This window comes from Bubalus bubalis, chromosome 20, assembly GCF_019923935.1.
Source record: "Bubalus bubalis isolate 160015118507 breed Murrah chromosome 20, NDDB_SH_1, whole genome shotgun sequence".
NCBI lineage: Eukaryota > Metazoa > Chordata > Mammalia > Artiodactyla > Bovidae > Bubalus > Bubalus bubalis.
The window spans coordinates 64,825,917-64,848,693 of NC_059176.1; the positions used below are offsets into that span (position 1 = coordinate 64,825,917).

At 51.2% G+C, this 22,777-nt stretch overlaps 1 protein-coding gene and 1 long non-coding RNA gene across 6 annotated transcripts in view; one reads left to right on the forward strand and one right to left on the reverse strand.

The window, feature by feature from the left end:
- The window catches only part of LRRK1 (leucine rich repeat kinase 1), a 134,714-nt gene that overhangs the window by 86,269 nt on the left and 25,668 nt on the right, over positions 1-22,777 (forward strand). For all 4 annotated transcript variants that reach the window (XM_025271629.3, XM_025271631.3, XM_044933271.2 and 1 more), the window contains 14 exons: positions 814-941; positions 1,041-1,204; positions 2,179-2,316; positions 3,707-3,819; positions 4,826-4,902; positions 10,116-10,245; positions 11,386-11,498; positions 11,865-12,079; positions 14,661-14,825; positions 15,327-15,499; positions 16,136-16,256; positions 16,642-16,801; positions 17,198-17,474; positions 20,578-20,749. In XM_025271629.3, coding sequence (XP_025127414.2) covers positions 814-941; positions 1,041-1,204; positions 2,179-2,316; positions 3,707-3,819; positions 4,826-4,902; positions 10,116-10,245; positions 11,386-11,498; positions 11,865-12,079; positions 14,661-14,825; positions 15,327-15,499; positions 16,136-16,256; positions 16,642-16,801; positions 17,198-17,474; positions 20,578-20,749 — 2,146 coding nt within the window. The remainder of the gene's footprint in view (positions 1-813; positions 942-1,040; positions 1,205-2,178; positions 2,317-3,706; positions 3,820-4,825; positions 4,903-10,115; positions 10,246-11,385; positions 11,499-11,864; positions 12,080-14,660; positions 14,826-15,326; positions 15,500-16,135; positions 16,257-16,641; positions 16,802-17,197; positions 17,475-20,577; positions 20,750-22,777) is intronic.
- On the reverse strand, positions 7,973-12,027 carry LOC102392388. 2 transcript variants are annotated; one of them, XR_328648.4, is made up of 3 exons: positions 11,888-12,027; positions 8,925-9,048; positions 7,973-8,117 (listed from the first exon to the last, which is right to left on the reverse strand). It is a non-coding gene; the product is annotated as an uncharacterized LOC102392388 (long non-coding RNA). The 2 variants fall into 2 exon arrangements; XR_006547114.2 differs by lacking the exon at positions 11,888-12,027 and adding an exon at positions 10,047-10,181.

The following is a 22,777-nucleotide window of genomic DNA, read 5'->3' on the forward strand; positions in this document are numbered from 1 at the left end:
GGTTTGTCTGGCCCACGTGTCCACTGCTCTTTGCAGCCATGCAGGCCTGCCGGCCCACAATGCCCAGTCTTGGTCCTGCAGGCAGGCATCAGAGGAAGGGGGCTGGTGGAAGCAATGGGGCCCAGACACCCCAGCTTTTGGCCTACCTCCCAAGGAAAGAGAGCAGGGCCTCCAAGAAGCAGTTAACTGCACAGGACTCTGGCCATGGTCTGACAGTGTGGGCAGCTCCTGTCTCTTTTTCTGGGAGGCCTTGGGAAGACACCCAAGCCCCCCGCTGAGGCTGCACGGGGAGGGGAAGGACCTTCCCTTCCCTGATGTACTGATGATCATGCCTGTAAGCCCTCGTTCTGAATGGGATGTGAGCTAATTTCAAAAGCTAAGGCTCTAAGTGAAGTGAGGAGAAGAATGTTGATAAGAGCATAGGGTCAGCAGTAGCTCATGGGAAAGAAGCCCTGTACAAAAAATTAAACAAGTGCCATGGAGTTGGGGGTCCTTAACCGGGGCAGACCCGAGAGTCCAAAAGGTTACAAAGCACTGCTCTCTGGACTTCCAGTAGCTTCAGGACACCAGCTTGTTCTGTTATCACATACGTGAAAAAGGTTACATCCCTACTGGTGTGTGAGACCCGGGTTGACCAGAGAGCTCTGGTCTTCTTTCTACACTCGACACAATGACAGCAGCACAATTAACAAAAGTCACGTTGGTGTTTCCATGCTTCCTTATCCTTGTGCCAGGAGAAGACACATGTTTACAGAGAAGTACGCAGCCACGACTTGCTTCCAATGCCTTGACTTCCTTCTTTCCCAACTACAGGCTACTTGAAATTGACATTTCCAGCAACAAGTTGTCCCACCTCCCACCAGGATTCCTGCATCTCTCAAAACTTCAAAAACTGACGGCTTCAAAAAACTATTTGGAAAAATTGTTTGAAGAAGAGAGTGGTATGTTTCGTCATCAGTAACCTGATATACTTTGACATTTTCTTCTTGATTGGGATTTTTTTTTTTTTTACCAATTCATCCTCTCTTATTTTCTCCTAGCCACGAACTGGATTGGTTTACGGAAGCTACAGGAGCTCGATGTTTCTGATAACAAACTGACAGAGCTCCCTGCACTTTTCCTCCATTCTTTCAAATCGCTCAGTTGTCTCAACGTCTCCAGAAATAACCTGAAGGCGTTTCCAGATGCCTGGGCTTGCCCTTTGGTTAGTAACTTGCCAGAAACCGTGAAGGAAGCGGTCAGTCCCACAGCGCTGAGGGTGTACCGTGCTCCTCCCTTCAGTGTGCAGAGTGGTCCCATGTTATAGATGAGCGTGTCTGTCACTCAGCATCTAGCAGCTGAGGGTCTCAGGCAGGTAACTCACCTGAGAGCCAGCCCCTCCGGCTTTGGGTTTGAGATTGGCACCATAGCACCTACGAGACTTTCTACAGCTACAGCCTGGAAATGGGATGGCCCGGGTTGAGTTCTGTCCAAAAACACGAGGCCATTCCTTAGGACAACCATAAAATAAGAATGAAGGAAAGAAGACGTAGTCTGCATACATAGCACTCCCCTTCAAATGGTGGTTTTGCTTCTTGGCAAGTTTGCTTGTTAAAATGGATGGGATAGCATAAAGTATATTTGTGTTTTCTTGCTGTTATTTTTAACAGCAAATATGGAAATTCTCCATTCCTACATTAATATTTCTAGGTTAAATATATATGCGCGTGGGGTGTAGGCTCCTCTTCAGAACACTGTCCTGAATCGTCCCATTATTTTCAAGGACAATGGACCAGGTGTCCTGGGGGAAGGGAAAAGACCACGAGCCACCTTGGTCTCCCCAGGAAACCTTTCCCACCCGTTCCTTGGAGCAAGGACAGGAAAACAGGGCAAGGAGAGTCTGCGTGCGTGTGCTCAGTCGCTTCAGTCAAGTCTGACTCTTTTCAACCCCATTGACTGTAGCCCACCAGGCTCCTCTGTCCATGAAGACTTCCTGGCAAGAATATTGGAGTGGGTTCTTTACTGCTGAGCCACTAGGGAAGCCCAAGAATAGTCTGTAGCCTCTTAATTAGCTGAATTGTATTTATTACAGAGGTTTTTGTAATGGTCTTATTTTTAACATTAAATTTGGAAAGTCTTTCTCATAGAACCCTCTGCCTTTAAAAAGCTGATTAATTCTCTTTATTGTCATACTCCTAGAAATGTTGCAAAGCATCCAAAAATGCCCTGGAGTCTCTACCAGACAAAATGGCTGTGTTTTGGAAGAACCACCTGAAGGATGTGGACTTCTCAGAAAACGCACTGAAAGAAGTTCCCCTGGGACTTTTCCAACTTGATGTAAGTCAAGTAATAGCACCTTATTTCTCATTTTCAGCTTTTGTAAGAAAACCACTCCACGTTGCAGTTCTATGTACTTCTTCAGAGCTTTTGAAACAAAGAAAAAATAAGTTGAAAGAAAAGTTTAACCGTCAAGATCATGCATGGTTGTGTGCAAAGATTGAGAGGAAATGCGCAAAATGACAACAGCTCTGGGAGAAACTGATGGGTTTTTATTTCTAGGATTTTCTTTAATGTTGACAGTAAGCACAGCCCAGCAGCCCCTTGGACCTTCTGTGGCTTTGTTCCTTCCCAGCGCACAGGTGGGCCTGCAGGCCCGCTGGCGCACGAGGCTCGGGCGGCACTGCCGTCGTGTCCCTGCTCCCTGCCCGGAAGCGGAAGAACTGGAATTGCTGGGCATGAACTCAGGAAATGCCCTCCCTGTGCCAGAGCCCTGGCTGTGTGTGTCCCAGCAGGGCTGTTACCAGACCTGTCCGCTTTTCCTGCTCTGGTGGGAACCTCTGAAAGCACAGCATGGGTCCTAGTCACCACTTGGTGCCCAGTGGGAACCTCTGAAAGCGCAGCATGGGTCCTATTCGTCCCTTGGTGCCCAGTGGGAACCTCTGAAAGTGCAGCATGGGTCCTAGTCATTGCTTGGTGCCCAGTGGGAACCTCTGAAAGCAGAGAATGGGTCCTAGTCACCACTTGGTGCCCAGTGGGAACCTCTGAAAGCGCAGCATGGGTCCTAGTCACCGCTTGGTGCCCAGTGGGAACCTCTGAAAGCGCAGCATGGATCCCATTCACCACTTGGTGCCCAGTGGGAACCTCTGAAGAAAGCGCAGCATGGGTCCTAGTCACTGCTTGGTGCCCAGTGGGAGCCTCTGAAAGCGCAGCATGGGTCCTAGTCACCGCTTGGTGCGCAGAGCCAGGCCTGGGTGGGGAACTCTCCATCACCCCGGAGGAGTCCGTGTCAAGCCGGCAGAGGTTCCATGACCCGGGCGGATCACCCTCGGTGTTGCTGCCACAAGACCCCTGTCCAGGGTGTCACCTGGGCCGGCCCAGGGAGCCATCATGCTCTGCCCACGCTTCCTGCCCTGGCACTGTGACCTCCAGGGCCTCAGACTCTTCTGCTCTTCCCAGGATGGGTCCACAAGTAATCGTCACTCTTAAGAAGGGTCAGTTCATTCCTTTCATTCTGGAATAATTGCCTCACCTTGATCTGAAGGGAAGGATCTATTAACTGTCCCATTTGCCCTTTCTGCTATGATGTCAGGAGTCTGAAGACTCTGTGAGGCCCCTCACTGTTGGAATCCCTGTGAGAGTGAATTGGTTATAGCCGTTTGGTTTCCCTTCTGTTCCTCCACCCCTGTGGTATCTGACATCACCTTTGCCCTCTCTCCCTCTGCCATAGGCCCTCATGTTCTTGAAGTTACAGGGAAACCAGCTGGTGGCACTCCCACCTCAAGAGAAGTGGACCTGCAGACAGCTCAAAACCCTGGATCTCTCCAGAAACCACTTTGGCAAGTAAGCAGGGGTCTCTGTCCCCGGTGAGCTCTCAGATGTGTGTGAGCCCAGTCACAGACCCATGGGATGGCATCCCTGCGGGCTCGCTGAACGGCCATGACAAAGTCTGTTGACCAGGCAGCTGAGACGATAGGCATGGATCTCCCCCAGTTCCGGAAGCTGGAAGCCTGAGGGGAGGTGGCAGCAGGGCCGGTGTCTCCTGGGGCCTCTCCTCGGCACACAGACAGCGGACCCTGTGTCAGTGTGGTCTCCCCCGTGCCGTCTGTGTCCTGATCGCCTCTTCTTGTAAGGACACCAGGCAGACTGGATCCAGGCCCACGTTCATGACCTCATCTTAACTGGACAACCTGCTTAAAGGCCGTGTCTCCAAACACCTCACATTCTCAGATGCTGGGGGTTAGGACTTCAACATGAGAATGGGCGGGACACCATTCAGCCCAGCACAGTACCCTACAATTGCCAATCTTTAAAGACTCCTGGAGACTCTCCCTGTATCAGCCTCAGTTGTCCTTCTGTTCAAAAGTTTTTGCCAGTCACTAGCCAGTATGTGTAGACTGAATAAAACGTACCCTCCAAGGTCTCCTTAGGAAGACTAGCTTCCTTAGTTCACTGGCTGAGGGCCACCGCTGCGGCATCTCAGTGGGACTCACCCCTCTGAGCTCCCCCAGTGCAGAGAAAAGCTGCAGCCCCTGGAGCGGGCCTTCCTGCCAGGCTTGCCCTGCCTGAGACGGAAAAGCTCAGGAGTGGAAACCGCCAGTCCTGCTGGCATTACGTTATCTTCTCTGCTTGTTGTTTTTTTTTTTTTTTTTCCCCCAAAAGACTTGTGAGCACAGCTGGTGCAGTTAGCAGACAGTGGCTGTCCACGCTTGCACATCGGCTGCAGGGGCCCCAGCACCCTTCTGGGGGTATTTTCTCCCTTCTTTCTGCGTGCCATTGCATAGTCACAGACCGAGAAGAAACGTCTTTGCCATGCTTTCCTCAAACCTGGACGTTTCTCCCCCTACAGAAACGAAGACGTCCTTAAAACAAAGCGCATTTCCTTTTTCACCACCAGAGGCCGCCAGCGTTCGGGGACGGAGGCAGGTGTGTGTGTTGCTGCCGGGAGGTGAGAGGGCTGGGGGGCCCTGGAGGGAGACGGCTCCGGTGGGCTCTCGCCTGCCGTGCCCGGTGGAATGCCAGAGACGCTTGTGCTTGATTCGGGCTCCTGACTGTGCCCGTGGCTCATGTCACACAGATGACCAATCTGGGTCCCAAAACCCCCTTTCCTGTTTGCAGCCCAGTAAGTCTAGCAGCTCCCGCGTATGGATGGCCTGCTGTGTGAGAACTGCCTTAGATACCTTGCATGTGTCAGTCTCTCTGTAACCATCACAGCATGATGTGGGTTGTGACTTTCCATCTTGCCAATGAGGAAACTGAGCCTCCGGAGTGTCTTTAATTCAGGCTTCCATAGCAAAGCACCACTGACTGAGTGGCTTAACCAACAGAAATAGATTTTCTCTAGGTTTTGGAGGCTGCAAGTCCAAGGTCAGGGTGCACAGTGAGTTTCTGGTGAAGGCTGTCTTTTTGGCCTGCAGACAGCTGCCTTCTTGCTCTGTCCTACGGCAGAGAGAGCCCACTGATGTCTCTTCTTATAAGGACAGTAACACCATCGTGGGGCCACCCTCATGAGCTCACCTAAACTCGGTCACCTTCCAAAGACTTCGTCTCCTAATGCCATCGCGCTGGGGGTCAGGGCCCCCACTCACGGATGTGAGGGGACCCGATTCAGTCTGAGCACAGGGGTAACTGATGTGGGCAGGGGCTGCTGAGCGGGAGAGCCAGGCCAGCGCCGTGAGCATCGGCCCTGGGCCTGGGGGCAGTGCTCTCCTGCCTCCACACCGTGGCTTCCTGTGAGGTGCCCGTGGAAACACCGCGGTCCTGGGTCCTGCAGGCTGTCCTGGCTACATTGAGGCTCTAGAGGAGCTCAAGGTCTTCCTCCAGACTCGTCAGAAACAGAACCTTTTCTAGAGGGTTGGGACTGGCCACATGACAAGGCCAGTTCAGCAGAGAACGTTTCTAGGAAAATAGTTCTTTTAGGTCTTCATTTCTGTAGGGTACAGCGAGAGGTGTGGACTGTCCCTCTCGTTCAGTCACCAGCCCTCTTATTTAATCTGAAAGTCAGGAGTTCTAAAGCCATCAACACTCACAGATATATCCCTGTGGATACTGTCCAATGGAACCAATATTTAGGTTATTTTAGGCGTAATATAACTTCTTTCTTCAGCTTGATTGATCTATATTGACAACTGCTTTTTAAGTGTAGGTGGTGTCAGCTGGGAATAAGAAATGCCACAGAGGCCAAGACACATTTACAGGAGGTGAACTAAACAGTCGACCTACCTGTTGCCCTTTTTTGATGATTATATATGATTGAAAAAAGAATGTATCATAGTGAAACAGAGAAGAGTCCAAAAATAGGAATTTAGTACGACACAAGTGGCATTTCAATTCAGTGGGCAAAAGAATGTTTTATTGTTTTAATAAACAGTGCTGATATAACTGCTTGTCCAGCTGAAAGAAGGGAAAACACAGCACTAGGTAGGTGCCCACCTTACATCAGTTACAAATATCTCCATGCAGATGTCAGCTTGAAGCATACAAGAAAAAAGAAAATAACATTTAAGAGCATAAATATATAATTTGAGTGTAGGCAGATGGAAATCCAAGAGTAATTTTTTAAAAAGCAAAATCTTTAGCATTGTAAAAACATGGGAAAACTTTGTTCAATAAAAGGCATCGTAAGCAAAGTCATAATGCAAACAGACCAAGAGGAAATATTTGCAACAAAAATTGTTGCAACATAAACTGGCTTAAGTCCCTAATATACAAAGACGGCTTACAAATTGACTTTTTTAAAAGTCAACCCAATAGGCAGAAACTGGGCAATGGATATAAACAGTTCACAGGAAAGGAAGTCCAGATGGCCCAGGAAGAAACAGAAAGGCCTCGAACCTCGCTACTAGGGAAATGCAATTTGGAATTTCATAACTGATCCTTTTCAAAACAAAGAGCCTTAGGACTTTGGAAATTGAGTCCAGACCTGAGGATTTCACTTGGAAGGAAGGAAAAGCAAGCATTTTTTGTCTCATGGAACCCAAACAGGCTGACAGGCAGGAGAAGGGCTGCTGGTGGACCTCAGCTGCACTCCCACTGAGGCAGGCCAAGCCTCAGGGGTTGGAGTGGACTAGGAGGGTGTCTCTAGTCCAGAAAGGCAGACCGTGCCGGCGCCTTAGGAGGTGGACCAGCACTCCCCGGGGACCAGCCGCTTTTTCATGAAACCACCAGAGTGCAAGACCAGAGGCACACGGGGCCCAGCGGGGCAGAAACACGCAACATGCCCTGAAAAGTGGCCCTGCGGTGGCCAGTAGGGGCGTGGCTGGAGCTGGGGAGGACCCAAGCCCTTGGGAGGCTCCCTGGCAGGGGTGGGGGCGCTGTGCTGTCCGCACGCAACAAGAGCCCTGTGATTTTGTCGATTTTATCTAGAGAGTTGAGGCCCGTGCCTGGGAGAAAGGGAGAGATGCTTTTCCTAGGAGGGTTGTTCTCTCGGGCTGTTGACCTGTGGTAAGGCATCATCTCTACTTGTTTGCAGATGGATAGAAAACTCCAAGTAGATTTATGTACATTCAAGTAGTCACGTTGGCACAGTGGTCTTGTCCAAAAATAATTTGGATGGCCATTTTTACAGTAAAATTCAGACCAGCTGAGTCATAAATAACGTTTGAATAAGTAATTACAGTTCATAAATACCTCGAGCTGTGCTCTCTGCCCAGCCCGGTTTTTAGAGTTTCCATTCTGGGCCAAGAGGTCTGTGACAGGTGTTGTCTCTGTTTAGAGGACAAGTCCCTTATTCCATCTGTCTGTTTCTTAAAGAGGCTTCTTAAACACCAAGGTGAAACTAAATATGGAAACTACAGAGGCCATGTGTTCAGAACGTGTTCTCTGGGAAGAGAGTGGGTCTTTCTTGATGTTTTTTTTTTTTTTTTTTTTCATGCAAATTAGGGCAGGGTGAAGTTGATCATTCTTGTTCATTTAAAAAAAATCAACACTTTTTGAACATTTTTCTTATAGAACAAGGATTAAGAACAAAGCTGTCCTTAAGAGTCTGTTGCACATTTATTTCTGTAGGGGCCACTGTGTTGAGTCCCATTCATGTGGTATTAGCCGGGCAAATTATCCAGGCGCCAATATCAGTATTCTGTTATCGTCTCTCTCAGAACATTCTCTGATGCCAGGTTACCCTGTTACCATTGAGACTGCGTCTACATGTGGGGAGAAAAGCCAGAGTTAAGGGAGGAGCTGTGATCCAGGGCAGAGGCATCGTTTCAACCCCACAAAAGAATTCCAGCTTCTCTATCTTGTGTGTCTGGCAGAGACCTGGCTGAGACCTGGCTGAGAGGGCTTTGAGGCAGTTGTTTTATCTTGAATTTGAGCTGAAAGGGACCCTCAGGGGGGGTGCTCACCTGCCCCCATTCTCCCTGCCTCAGGAGAGAGGAGAAGGCGCTTCAGAGATTCTGTTGCAATCCGACCCTCTGATTCCTATCAGTTTCCAAGCTTTCCCCACGTTCTTTCTCAACTCATACACTCTGGTGCGGTAGAAACAGCAAATTTGATGTAATTTTAATAGGAACCTCAAAACCAGCATAATTACTGAAATCACTTAAATGTACTAGAGAGTTGACTTGTTCCTTGGAAGCATAAAAACCAAGTCCACATTATTATTTTTCAGTTAACTGGCTTTTTTTCAATTGAAGAAGTAATAAATGCATTAATATATGGTAAACAAAATTTCTGAACTGCACCCAAGGGTGTGGAGTGAATATTCAGTCTTCCAGTGTTACCAAACCGAACTCGGGTCCACTCACCCATGTCCAGCAAAGACCATAGCGACGCTGGGTCGTGGTGAAGGCAAGTGCAGCGTTTATTGCAGGTGCCTGTCTAGGCAAGCAAGCTGTCCAGGCAGCTGGCGCTCACGGGCTTGAACTCCCCAAAGGCTCTCAGGGAAAGGTTTCTAAAGACACGGCGAGGGAGGGGGGTTGTGGTGGTGGGAGCAGCTCATGGACATTCACCTGACTGATTGGTGGTGAGGCCGTCGGGAGTCAGCATCCACTTTCTGGTTCCAACCGGTCTGGGGTCTATGTGCTTGTGGACGGCACACAGTTAACTGCTTCCACCTGCTGGGGGTCTCAGACTCTGCAAAACAGCTCAAAATATTCATGACTCAGAATATTCTCTATAGCCCTTGAGGAGGAACTAAAGCTCCTTGACTCTGTTTAATGGATGAATTATTATTATTTTGGCTTGCTTGGCTGTTTTCCTTTCTTTCTGTACTTTCTCAACTTCTCTGATGAAAAGTACTCTTTGGAGCTGGGAAAGCCTAGAAGGCCCCAGTTTTTCTACAGACAAGAGGCGAGCAGAGGACGTGGGGTTGGGGAGGGCTGTTCTGGGAAAGCCCCATAGGGTCCTGCTCAAGTTACACCAGTGATCTCCTTCTCCAGAGAGAACTACGGAACTTCACGTGTCTGTGGTAGCAATTGCATTTGTGTCTGACATGCACTGTAACACATATGTAATGTGTGTATTTGTAGTGTATATACACATGCTGATAACAACATGTAACATGCATACATATTAATGTGCATGTGTGGTATATGTGTGCATGCATATAACATGTGCATGCACATAACTTCATGTAACAAAAGCATGTAGGCATGTGTGTTGTATACACATGCACATAGCATCATATAACATGCATAATTATGCATACATGCATATAACATATCTAAGTGCATGGGGGGCTGCTTTTTCACATGTCTGTACACTTTTTATGGTACACAAATTTAAGCTTCTAGATACCTGCTTCCACACCTTGCTTTTTTGATTTACCAGTATCTCTTGTGTATCTCTTCATACCTATACATGTAGACCCACCCTGTGCTTTGTAATAATTGTATAGAATCCCATTATTCATTTAACCAACTCCTTGTGGGTGGACATACAAGCTGTCTTCTACCTTTGTTACTGCAAACTGTGCCACTGAGTGTCCTTGTTCTCACATCTTTGCTACACATGCTAGGATGTCCGTAGGACCATTTCCTAGAGTTGGAATCCCTGGGTCGGTGAGATGAGCACCTCATTCTGATAGATTTGTCAAAATACCCTCTAGAAGTTGTACCAGTGCATGCACCCACCTGGCCTCCATGCTGTCATGGCCCAGAATTCTCTTCCAATGTACAGTCTGCTTCGCCATTTCTTTGCAGCGTGTGTACTCGAATTTCCCGCCTTCCTAAGTGAGTCTTTGGAAGTCCTCTGTCTGAACGACAACCACCTGGATGCAGTCCCACCCTCAGTTTGCCTACTGAAGAGCTTATCAGAGCTCTACTTGGGGAAGTAAGTACACAGCCAGCACCGCTGCACCGGCCCTTCAGCCCAGGAAGCAGAATGTCCTTGTGTGAACCATCCAAGGACATGGGAGCCAGGGAGACATTATCTACATACCAAGAAGCAGCAGTTGGATTTTCAGAGCCAGACTTAGTCAAAGAGGTAGAGGAGGGGGAGGTAGGAGTAGCTATGCAAGGATGTCTTCCTTGCTGTTTCACTCATTTGTAATGGGAAGAGCAGCTCAATCATCCCTCCTTTCATTCACTGAGTACCTACTGCCAAATAGTGCTGAAGGATTCAGATGGTGTGCAAAATAATTCAGGCTACATTGCCTTGACTCGAAGAGGTAGTGATCATCTTTATGATAGTGTAATTAATTGAAGAAATGGGGAAGTGGGGGGATTTGCAGAAGACAGAGCTGCCATTGTACCACTGGCTTCCCAGGGGAAAAGGCTTTGGAAAACCATGCATGTTCAGTTGCACAGTCTGATTCTTTGCAGCCCCATGGACTGTTGCCCACCAGGTTCCTCTGTCCATGGAATTTTCTAGGCGAGAATACTGGAGTGGCTTGCCTTTTCCTGCTCCAGGGGATCTTCCCAACCCAGGGATTGAACCTGCGTTTCTTGCATCTCCTGCATTGGCAGGCAGGTTCTTTACCACTGGTGCCACTTGGAAAGTCTTTGGAATTAGTATTTAAATGAAACACTTAAAATCAGGGCCCAAGATATTTGGTTTGGGGTACAGATTGTCAGTGGGCCCCACAGGCCCTGGAGGCTGACAGGCTGCTGTGTGTGTGTGTTCTCCCGCGGTGTGTGTGTGTTCTTCCACGGTGTGTGTGTGTATTCTCCCACGGTGTCTGTGTGTGTTCTCCCGTGGTGTGTGTGTGTGTTCTCCCACGGTGTGTGTGTGCGTTCTCCCACGGTGTGTGTGTGCGTTCTCCCACGGTGTGTGTGTGCGTTCTCCCACGGTGTGTGTTCTCCCGTGGTGTGTGTGTGTGTTCTCCCGTGGTGTGTGTGTGTGTTCTCCCGCGGTGTGTGTTCTCCTGTGGTGTGTGTGTGTGTTCTCCCGCGGTGTGTGTTCTCCCGTGGTGTGTGTGTGTGTTCTCCTGTGGTGTGTATGTGTGCTCCCATGGTGTGTTTATGCCCTCAGCAATCCTAGCCTCCGAGAGCTCCCTCCTGAGCTGGGGCAGCTGGGGAACCTCTGGCAGTTGGACATTGAAGACCTGAATATCGTCAATGTGCCTGCAGAGATCAGAAAAGAAGGTAGGGCTTCCTCAGCATCACAAGCCCCCCTCCCAGGGAAAGATGCTCAAGTCTAGCTGCTAAGGACCTGGAGTAGACACTCCTGGGGACCCGTGGAGCCTCCTTCCAGCTCCCACATTTGGGAAGATGCTGCCAAGTTCTGCAGAACTAGGATGCTGTCTTTAGATCCCTGACTTTTAGATTTCACTTTGGGGTGAATTGTATCACACCTTCTCTCCATAGACCCAAAAGTCTTCTCAGTTCATCCCATTAGAATACACAGAAGGTGCTCCTTCATTCAGGACTTTGTTTCTCAAGAACTGTGAGTGTGTTCCCTGCTCTGTGTCAGCAGCAGCATCTCCTTTGCCCCGCTGTGGTTTTGCACAGGCCCCAAAGCAATGCTGTCTTACCTGCGTGCTCAGCTGCGGAAAGCAGAGAAGTGCAAGCAGATGAAGATGATCATCGTGGGTCCGCCGCGTCAGGGCAAGTCCACCCTCCTGGAGATCTTACAGACGGGGAGGGCCCCCCAGGTGGTACACAGCGAGGCCACCATCAGGACCACCAAGTGGGAGCTGCAGAGGCCGGCTGGCTCGAGAGCCAAGGTCAAGGATGATTGGCGTGCAGAGTCCCTGTGGGAGGGAGGGTGCGCTCAGGGCCCCTGCTTCCTCCTCTCCAGAAAGCCTAGGACTTTCTCTGCCCAGTGTCTGAGTCCCAGGATATTTACAAGAGTCATCATGTACTGTTTTAAACCAGCTCCTGCCAAGGACAGTGAATCATTTCTTAAATGTCCTTGTATTTTTTCTCTTATAGCTGAGCTGAGGTTCTAGGCCAGTGGTTCCAGGCCTGGCTGACAGTTAGACTTCTTTGATGAGCTTTTAAAGACCACAGTGCCCAGGCCTCATCAGCTCTAACCCCAAGGACTGTGATTCAGACAGCCTGGGACAGGGCCCTTCCCCATGGTGGAGAATGAACTACCACTATAGGAGTGAGACACACCAGTACCTACCCCTAGCAGGAGGGCTGAGAAGGCAGCCCCGGAACGAAGGCCCTGTCCTCCTTGACACCCGCTTTCACCCCAAGTTCTGAGAAGTCCAGTTTCTAAGCCCTATTTTAAATGAGTCCTTCAATGAACCTGTTAATCATCCTGTTTTCCATTCAGTATGAGACAGATGAAAGCAAGAATTGTCTTACACTTGAATCAGAGAAGGGAGCCTGTTTTCTCCCAGCCCAAGGGATGGGCACGTGCCAGTGATGCCTCCCTGACCTGTTGCTGTGTTTGTGGTATACATGTGGCCACACAGGGACACAGGCGCAAGGAGGTTAATTGTGGAAAACTCAGCAGCCTTGAGGCCAGAGGCTGCATGATGTTCCCCATGCCTGGAAACCAATTTTGTTGCAGAGTCTTTCATACAAAATTACTTTGCAAGTCAAGGAAATCCAATTTGAGTCATTAGGCATTTAAGCTGAATGTCTATTTTTTTATAATTTAAAAAATCTCTTTCGTTGGAAGATAATTGCTTTACAGTGTTTTGGTTTTTGCCATACAATGTGAATCAGTCATAAGTGTGTGTGTGTGTGTGTATATATATATATATATATATATCCCCTCCCACTTGAGCCTCCCTCCACCACCCCTCTAGGTCACACAGAATACCAGGTTGGGCTCCTTGTGTTATGGAAAGTCCTCAAAAATCTAGCAATAAAACTACCATGAAAAGTAAAAGTGAAGGTCGCTAAGTCGTGTCCAACTCTTTGTGACCCTATGGACCATACAGTCCATGGAATTCTCCAGGCCAAATTACTTTACCTTCTCTAGGGGATCTTCCCAACCCAGGGATCGAACCTAGGTCTTCCACATTGCAGGTGGATTCTTTACCAGCTGAGCCATGAGGGAAGCCCATCCCAACAATCCCACTAATGGGCCTATACCCTGAGAAAACCACAATTCAAAAAGATACATACACCCCACAGTTCACTGCAGCACTATTTACAATAGCCAGGGCATGGAAGCAACCTAGATGTCCATCAGCAGATGAATGGATAAAGAGCTTGTGACACACATACACGATGGAATATTACTCAGCCATAAAAAGGAATGAATCTGAGTCGGTTGTAGTGAGGTGGGTGAATGTAGATATGGACTCGGAAATCAGTTCTCTAGCGAGTGGAGATCTGCGCACTAGGGCCAGAACAGTGGAATAATGAACACCAGCACTGCCCTCTTGCCCAGAAAACCCCAGAAGTGAACCTAGGTAACGCGTGTCCAAAGGTTTTTGAAAGTAACCAGAACCTCTGGATTCTCTCCTACATTTTTGAGCTGTTATTCTGTGTCGCTTTTTTCCAGCTGTTCTTCAGCAAATAGCCGTCTTGAGGTTTGAGGAGTGACCGCCCCCCGCCCCCCACCACTTCCTTTCTGCCGTCATTCACGTTTCCGCCTACCCTTTTCAGTGAAGGACAACCACCTGATCTTGTGAATGCTCAGTTCTGGAACTCTCTGTGTGGCCGGGCCTTAAGCCAGCTTAGAACAGCTGTCCATTTTCATCTTTTTTACCGAAAAAGCCGGTCAGCACGCTGTTTTGGAGGCCAACCTGCATCATGGTGGGAATGATTCTTTGCCACCAAGAAGCGCAGCTCGGGCCAGACTCTGACCTCATAGCGCGATAGAGAAAGCTCCGTTCACCAGCCTTCCCCCGAAGCCCCGCAGCTGACCTGTTAGCGTGCTCCGTCAGGGCCCTGTGCCGCCGCCCTCTGGCCGGCGCAGTCCAGCGGCCCGTCTGCGTGGCCTTGACCGCGCTCAGACGGAGCGTCAGTCTTGCTGTGAGCGCTGCCGTCAGCCTCTGACAGGCGTCTCCTCACCTCCCGCACCTCAGACGGATACAGACAGCACCGTCCTGCGCTCCACAGATGCCCCCGTCCGAGGGAGCCAGCCGTCCATCCCCCACTGCTCCCACAGCAGGAGATAGAACCCCCCAGAGCCCACCTCTGTCCCTGCTGCTGGACCCCCTTCTGTCCCTCTGACGGCTGGTCCCTGAGACGCACAGCAGAGTGGGCGGTGCTTTTCCGCCGCTGTGCCTTTTCCAGACCCCCGTGTGCGACGTGCTGAGGGATCAGTTCTCTCAGAGGGACTGGCTAACGCCCTGGTTGCTAAAGTGTCTCCCTGTTGCTGCCCTGTTGCTCAAGTAGGTTGAGTCTGTGGAGTTCACCGTCTGGGACATCGGCGGCCCCGCCAGCATGGCCACGGTCAACCAGTGCTTCTTCACGGACAAGGCCCTGTATGTGGTGGTCTGGAACCTGGCTCTGGGGGAGGAGGCGGTGGCCAGCCTTCAGTTCTGGCTGCTCAACATCGAGGTGAGGGGGCCCCCACCCTCCAGCCTTCAGTCCTCAGGACGTCGCAGGGGCCCCAGCACTTCTCAGGGGTGGGGTGGGGCACAGAAGACGGGTAGGGAGACCCAGGGTGCGCTTGGCTGCACGGTCACGGAGGCCCCAGGACCACAGATCGCCGTGAAACGCAGCCTTCTGTCACTCCTCCACTACATGGTTGATGGTGCCCTTGTCCTTTGCTGCTTCCTTCCGTGTAAGAGCCCCACATCTTGGACCCAGGAGGAGAACAGGGCTCTCTTCCTGCAGTGGAAAGTTGATGTGGGCCAGGAAGTGGGGTGCGGTCTGAAGGAATCAGAGGTAGAGACCCCAGGGAAGAGTCGAGGGCCCTCACACACCCCTGGCGTGCGGCAGGCCCTCGAGGTTTACAGAGAGGAGTTCAGGGCACCGGCTGAGGGTTGTGGGCGTCCGGGGTTGACACACCCGCCGCCCAGGGGACTGTTCCTGTCCTCAGCCCAGACTCTCTTGCAGGCCAAGGCCCCAAACGCTGTGGTGCTGGTGGTGGGAACACATCTGGACTTAATTGAAACCAAATTCCGTGTGGAGAGGATCGCCACTCTACGCGCCTACGTGCTGGCCCTCTGCCGCTCGCCCTCTGGGTCCAGGGCCACCGGCTTCCCGGACATCACGTGTAAACACCTGCAGTGAGTGTCCCACGGCATCCTGTGCACCCAGCCTCTCAGGGCTGTGGCTGCCCACCCCTCGCTGTCCATCTCCAGAGACAGCTGCTCTGCCCACAGGGGCTCCTAAGGGGGAGCTTTGATCCTCTGGAGCCCCGTCCAGGGTGAAGTGTGGCAGCTTCAGCCTGAGCAAGATGAGGCGCTGCCCGAGGACCTGCAGGGCAGGGCCTGGAGACGCTGTCTGAACTTTCCATCTGGGTCTCCCCACCGCCATGCTCAGCACTGTGTGTGTGGCCCCAGTGGCACCAGCAGACAGGAGCTCACACACCACCCAGCACACTGTTGGTCTCTGGGCAAGAACAGCCCCCAGGCGTGGCCCTGGGCCGCCTCTTGGGTCCGAGTGGTCTTGAGGGCTGGGATGGGCAAGGGTGCCGCGGGGGGTGACATGGGCACACTGGAAAGACTGCGGCGCCACACCATGGTCCCCCAGCACCGCGCCCTGCACCGCGTCAGGCCTCAGTAAGTCTCTGTGTCTGTCTGTCATGAGCTTTCTCAACTTGCCAGTATTTGGGATGGAACCTTTGGGAAAACAGAGACCCTGCAGTGCTGATCAGAGAGGGGGGTCTGGTGAGTGTGCACGCTTTGTTTTTGTACCCACAGCGAACTCTCCTGTAAGAGCTTGGAAGGTCAGGAAGGGCTGCGGCAGCTCATTTTCCAGGTCACGTGCAACATGAAGGACGTGGGCAGCACCATCGGCTGTCAGCGACTTGCAGGGAGGCTGGTGAGTACCTCTCATCCCCTGGAAGCGGGGAAGCTGGTGGGTTCCCCTCATCCCCGGGAAGCGGGGAAGCTGGTGGGTAACCCTCATTCCCAGGAAGCTAGTGGGTACCCCTCATTCCCAGGAAGCAGGAGGCTGGTGGGTTCTCCTCACCCCCTGGAAGCCAGAAGGGCCCGCTCTCCGCCTGTCAGGGGGTCTGCACCTCCCTCTCCCCCCTGCCCTGAGGCACATTGCTGTGCACGCTGTGGATCGGGCCCTGAGGCCCCTGTGTGAGCGGTTTCTAGGGGAAGGTGGGGGGCCGTGGCAGAGACAGCCCACCTGCCCGGTCTTCAGGAGGCGGGTGGGCGGCCCCAAGCCCCGAGGGCCCAGCCTTGCCCTCCCGCCCCAGATCCCCAGGAGCTACTTGAGCCTCCAGGAGGCTGTGCTGGCGGAGCAGCAGCGCCGCAGCCTGAGCGACGACGTGCAGTACCTGACGGACCGGCAGCTGGAGCAGCTGGTAGACCAGATGCCCTGCAGCGACATCCAGGACTACGAGGATCTGCAGTCTGGTGGGCAGCAGCAAGGGCGGGCTGGGCGGGCGGGCCACAAGGGCTCATCTGGGTGCCAGCAGGCACAGCCATGGGTGGGGTCCTGGGGAGGGGCACCCAGACTTTTCACTGCTCCGCGCATGTTTTCAAATGACAGCAAAGACTTCAGCTATCGATTTGGGGTGGCAAATCCATATTAACATGTAAGCAGATTTGCATAGATGGAATGCATGAATTATGGAGGTCAGTACGTTGGCCTCTTGAGAACCTGTGAGGAGGCAGCTGACTGCTGTGAAGGGCCCCATGTGTTGGGAGCTTCCTAAGAAGAATCTGTGGCCTGGCCCCTCTAGGAGGAGGTCACCCAGAGCCCCTTCTGCCCTTTGTTTGACGCTGTCCTCTCCTCCCCTCCCCGGGCAGCCATCAGCTTCCTCATTGAAACGGGCTCCCTGCTGCACTTCCCGGACACCAGCCACGGCCTGAGGAACCTCTACTTCCTAGACCCCATCTGGCTGTCCGAGTGTCTGCAGAGGATCTTCAACATCAAGGGCTCTCGGTCAGTGGCCAAGAACGGGGTGATCAGGGCCGAGGACCTTCGGCTGCTGCTGGTTGGCACGGGCTTCACGAAGCAGACAGAAGAGCAGTACTTCCAGTTCCTGGCCAAATTTGAGATCGCCCTACCCGTTGCCAATGACAGGTGAGGCGACAGACTGGGCCTCGCTGGCTGTTCCCCGCAGGAGGGAATTAGGGCTGGGGCCTCTGGTGGCCTGACAAGGTTTCCAAGGATGGGACCTCATAGCAGCTGCCTGCCTGGGCTGGGGCAGGGTGGTTGGGCTCAGCCGGTCCTGGCTGGCTGCTTCTCCCTGTGCCTTGGGTGTCTCTGTTTAGGGGGTTCAAAGAAACCCATTTATTGGAAAGGCATAGGAAAACATGTAAGCATGGCAGTGGCCTTAAAAGTAGCTTTGGGGAGTTCATGCTTTGGGCGGTTGATTGGTTATTTGATGAATAAAAATGGAGTAGGTACAAAAGTGTGCATGCTAACCATCTAGCCCAGTTTCAAAATGCAGGGAGGGCAAGGACTCGAGGGGCATGTGGGTTCAATCTAACAGCGGTCTGGCTTCGTTCTCAGGGCCTCCTTTCTCTACTTCAGTTTCAGCTGTTTCCTGGGTCTGATGCTGATGTTCACCATGAGGCAGTAGCCAGGATGCCAAATCTCCAGACCCTTTTGATGCCTGTCATAGAACACAGCAGCACCCGGCCCCTTAACCCCAGAGCTCCGGGGGAACACCCTCTGGACTCTCAGGGGGCTGGCCTGGCCCCTGTGTGGCCAGCCGAACAATTCCATCAGTACCAACTGGGTCTCTTGGGAGCCAACTCTAGGCCATCTCTGCCTGAGCTCCCACCCACATTTCCACTTGGTCTAATGACTATGGGAGGGGCCTCAGTCCTTCCTGCTTTAGCCCCACGGGGACCAAGAGTGAGTCCTAAAAAGAGAAACCCTAAAGAGGAATTCAGAATCCACATGACCCCTCACATCCTGGCCAAGGTGTGTCCTTGACTTTGGCCCTTGGTAAAGCAGCCTGTGAGTTTACAGCATTGGCGGAATTTGACAGTTTTCTGATTATTTTATCAACAGGTTAGAGGACTGCGGAAATACTCTCACTCTGTAAAAGCAACTGCCTCTTTTTTCCCTCATATGTAAAATAGAAATAATACAGTCACCTACTAGTATTATAGTCAATGTGAGAATTAAATCAGAGTACATGTGAACTATGAAACGTTATCTCCTGCACCTTTGAGCTTCAGGGACATCAAGGATTATCAGTGCTGTTATTGTTACTATCTTTGCGTTAAGTACTCGTAGTCAGTGGTGTCTAGTTCCATCTAAAGTCAGGAGTGTCTGAGCATTATACCTGCCTCTAAGTGTAGATATAATGGGTCCCTTGTACCCCAGAGAGAAGGAGTTTCAGCTCTTTGCACCATAAGCTTTTATATGATCAACAAAAACAAAGGCATTTGCTGCTCCTTTTAGAGCGTGGCTTTCAACCTGCAGTCCCTGGGAAAACCTTCAGGGCATTTCTAAACCTCTCTCTGCACTTCCGAGTTTTTGTGCTTCTTCCAGGCAGGGGTGCACTGGCTCTCAACACTTGGGGAAGGCTCTGCCCCAACTGCTGAGACAGCCTCAGGGACATATCATGGACTGGCTCTGCCGTAGTGCAAACCCCATGCAGTGCCCAGGTCTTCGTGGCTTTCTAGTCGGCAGGCACATGAAGAACTTCCTTCTTAGTTGCCCAAGCCCACGCCTTTGGCAGCCTACCCTGTTAGTGGTTGCTCTTAAGCCAGTGCCAGTGGTTTCGCCCAGGGCTCTGCTCACGTTGAGAGGGGCTTCCTTTGCCCATCAGTTTAAACCTCTTCACTTGCCATGCTGGCTTTTAAGTCATCTGTACCTTCAAAAATATTGAACACCTGCTGTGTGTGCTGCGTGCTGGGTCACCTGGGTACAGAGCGTGCTGCCTCCCTCAGGGCACGCCGGCCACATAGAAAGAATCGGGAAGTCCCAGGGCACAGCCATGGAGGGGGTCCCATGCACCCAAGCTGAGCATGACGTAGGCAGAAGAAGCAGGCTAGATCTCACTGGGTGCTGACAACGGCCTCCTGTTTGAGGTCAGAGAGATAAAGAAGGACTTCTCAGAACTGAAAGGCATGTGCCAGAGAATTCCTGGCTCTGGAGAGAGGCATTCCAGCTGGGGTCGTTGACAAGGTCCTTTGGGCCAAGACCTATAATGGCTGAAAAGGACCGAAACCTCACCATCTGTCCCCCTTGGACCTCACCATCTGTCCCCTTGGCCCTCACCTACACAGCCACTGTCTGTCCTCTAACCCTGCAAGGCTGGCATCCCCATTCTTCCGCCATCAAGGAAGCAGAATGGCAATGGGATAGGGCTGTGTGCTGAAGACACCCTGGATACTCCACCCCCAGGCTGTCTTTGAATTTTCCTTCTACAGTATTTTCGGGGGTTCCTTTCAGAAAGTCCTAAAGACATTTTATAGGACCTAAACTGATGGAATTTTAGAGGATTAGGAGAACTGAAGGCAAGGCTTTAAGGACACACCCAAGGCTCTGCCCAAGGCTACCTTAGCTCCTCCAGCACACACAGAAGATGCTGGTTTTCAGGGAATTATTGGAGGGACCTCCCTCGTTTCAGCTTATTACAAATGATCACAGTCATGAACAGCTCACTGACACTGTGATGAGTAAGAGTGCTCTTATAAAACATCATTCTTTTGCACAAAGAGCCTCATTAGAAATTTCAAGGTAATTGTGTTGTCTCAACTGGCCAAGAACAATAAATAGCTTCTAAAGCCAAAGACATTTCTCTGACCCCGATATCTTGTCCTTGGAACTGTGCAGCTGTATTTGTTTTTCCTTCACCATCCGAAGTTAATTTTAAGTGACTCCCCAATCGCAACCCGGTTTACAGAGAACCAACTGTGATTTGTTGTGTCTGTGTTTATGACCGCAGATGTTTTCACGTCTTCCCTCGCCATGTTCTAGTCTCTATCTTAGAGACTTCAACAAACTGATTCGCTATGCCTATCTTCATTTTCTCTTGGAGTATTTATGCTTACCATATAAACTACGCTCTCTTTCTAAAAATGGTTCCAAGGGCCCTGGGAGGAAGGCATCAGGCAACCTGAGCTTTTTCAGCAGATCCCACCCTAGGCCAGGCTGTCTGCAGGGGTCAGAGCCCCACAGCAGAGCTCAGGCCCTGGTTCACCAGCCCCCTTTGGTGTTTCAGCTATCTCCTGCCACATCTCCTTCCATCCAAACCCGGCCTGGACACCCACGGCATGCGGCACCCCACAGCCAACACCATTCAGAGAGTGTTTAAGATGAGCTTCGTCCCGGTTGGCTTCTGGCAGAGGTTTATAGCGCGGATGCTGATCAGCTTGGCCGAGATGGACCTCCAGGTATTGCGTTTTTTGCATAGGGCACTATTTACTTGCAGGCCAAGCACCTGCGGCCATGCCCTGGTGGGAGTAGGGGGAGGGAGATACCCTTTGCTGGAGGAGCCTGACTGAAGACCTTTCCTGCAGCAGAACTGCTGGCTTAGGGTCCAGACCCTGGTACAGCACGGCTGCCTTCTCCCCTGTGGGCCACAGACCCACTTGAGTCATTCTGTGAATGCCAAATCAGCACCCAGTTGGCTTGGGCAGACTATCCCATGAGGAGCAATGGTTTCAGTCTTACCGACGTCCACATTCCCTGGCTCTATGGCTGTGGACTGGAACTCACAATCTGCTTATCCAGACACTGACCTTGAGTATGCTGCTGCTCAGGGGTGATGCTGGGAGAATCATGGTTTTGCCATTCAGGCTGTGACTGAACTCCCCTGGGGACCTCTTAATAGGCACAGACCAACAAGTCAGAATCTGTGGGTGTGGCACACAGGGATCATATTTTTTAAAGCTCTCCAGGTGGTTGATTTCACTGTCCAGTCAAGCTTGAGAACCACTGGCATAGAGCTTTAACTTGGTCTGGGAGGGGTAAAGACCTAATGGAAGGAGTTCTTTTCTGTGGGTTCACGGGGGTTGTTGAAGGAGGGCTTGGCTATCAGTCAATATTCATTTCATGCAGGGCAATAATACAGAAGTGGCGGTTGGCTAGAGCAGTAGTTCTCAAAGTGGGGCTCCTGGGCCAGCAGAATCGGCCTCACTTGGGAACTTGTTAGAAGTACAGATTCTCAAAGTGAATCTGTACTGAAAGTCACTCAGTCATGAGGCTCCACTGTCCATGGAATTCTCCAGGCAAGAATACTGGAGTGGGTAGCCTTTCCCTTCTCCAGGGGATCTTCTCAATCCAGGGATTGAACCCAGGTTTCCCACATGGCAGGTGGATTCTTTACCAGCTGAGCCACAAGGAAAGCCCAGGAATACTGGAGTGGGTAGCCTTTACCTTCTCCAGCAGATCTTCCCGACCCAGGAATTGAACCAGGATCTCCTGCATTGCAGGTGGATTCTTTAGCAACTGAGCTCTCAGGGTAGCCCTCAAGCCTACTCCAAACCCCCTGCATTAGAAGCACCAGTATAGAACTCAGGGCTCTGTTTCTCAGCCTTCCAGAGAATTCCAACCTACTTCACCTTGTGAGAACCCCTGACATAAGCCAGAATTGTTGAAAAACGGTCAGTAAACTCAGTGTGAGTTTGCCTTTGACATGTTCGAGTTACAAGGCCCTTATGGAATTAAACTTCCTGCCTATTAAATAGAGATATTCTTTGATCTTCCCATTTTACTGAAATGTCCAAAAGTAAATGCAAGAGCCTGAAAGTACCAAAACCTCTCACAGCTCGTGTTAGCAGGAAAGAGGCTTGTTAGCAACCCAGTTGGGTGCGCTGACAGAGGAAGGAGTGGGCGCAGGGCCGGCTGTCCCAGTGTTCCCGCTCAGTCACCCTCCCTCCCTTTGAACTCTGCTTCCTGCCGTGTTCTAAGTGGGAGGTCACACACCCCCCCACCCCGCACCGAGCTCGGCGTCGTGTGAGGCCTGAGCTCCTAAGGGTGCTCAGTGGCTGGCCGGGTGAGGGCCCTTCAAAGCAGCGTCCCTCACTCAGAATTAGGAAAAGCAGCTTTGCTGGAATTCAGTCTCAGAAGTAACCAAAGGTATGCAGATTCAAGCATGGATAATATTACTACTTTTCACCTATCAAACTAGCAGAGAGCTGACAGCTCTCTCCTCCACAATCAGGGAGGTTCGCACGTCATGGTGAGTGGATGTACAGCTTAGTCACCCTGGAAGCAATTCATCACTAGGAATCCAGAGCCTGAAGACGTTCAAGCCCTTTGACCCAGTAATCCTACAGCTATAAATCTGAACTATAGCAGTCATTTGAAATCAGAGAAAGCTCTGTGCTTTTTTCATGTTCATTTGGCTTATCTGGAATAGCAAAAGACTGGAACCAATCTAAAAGTCCAAAGAAGAGAATGACTCAACACATTACTTA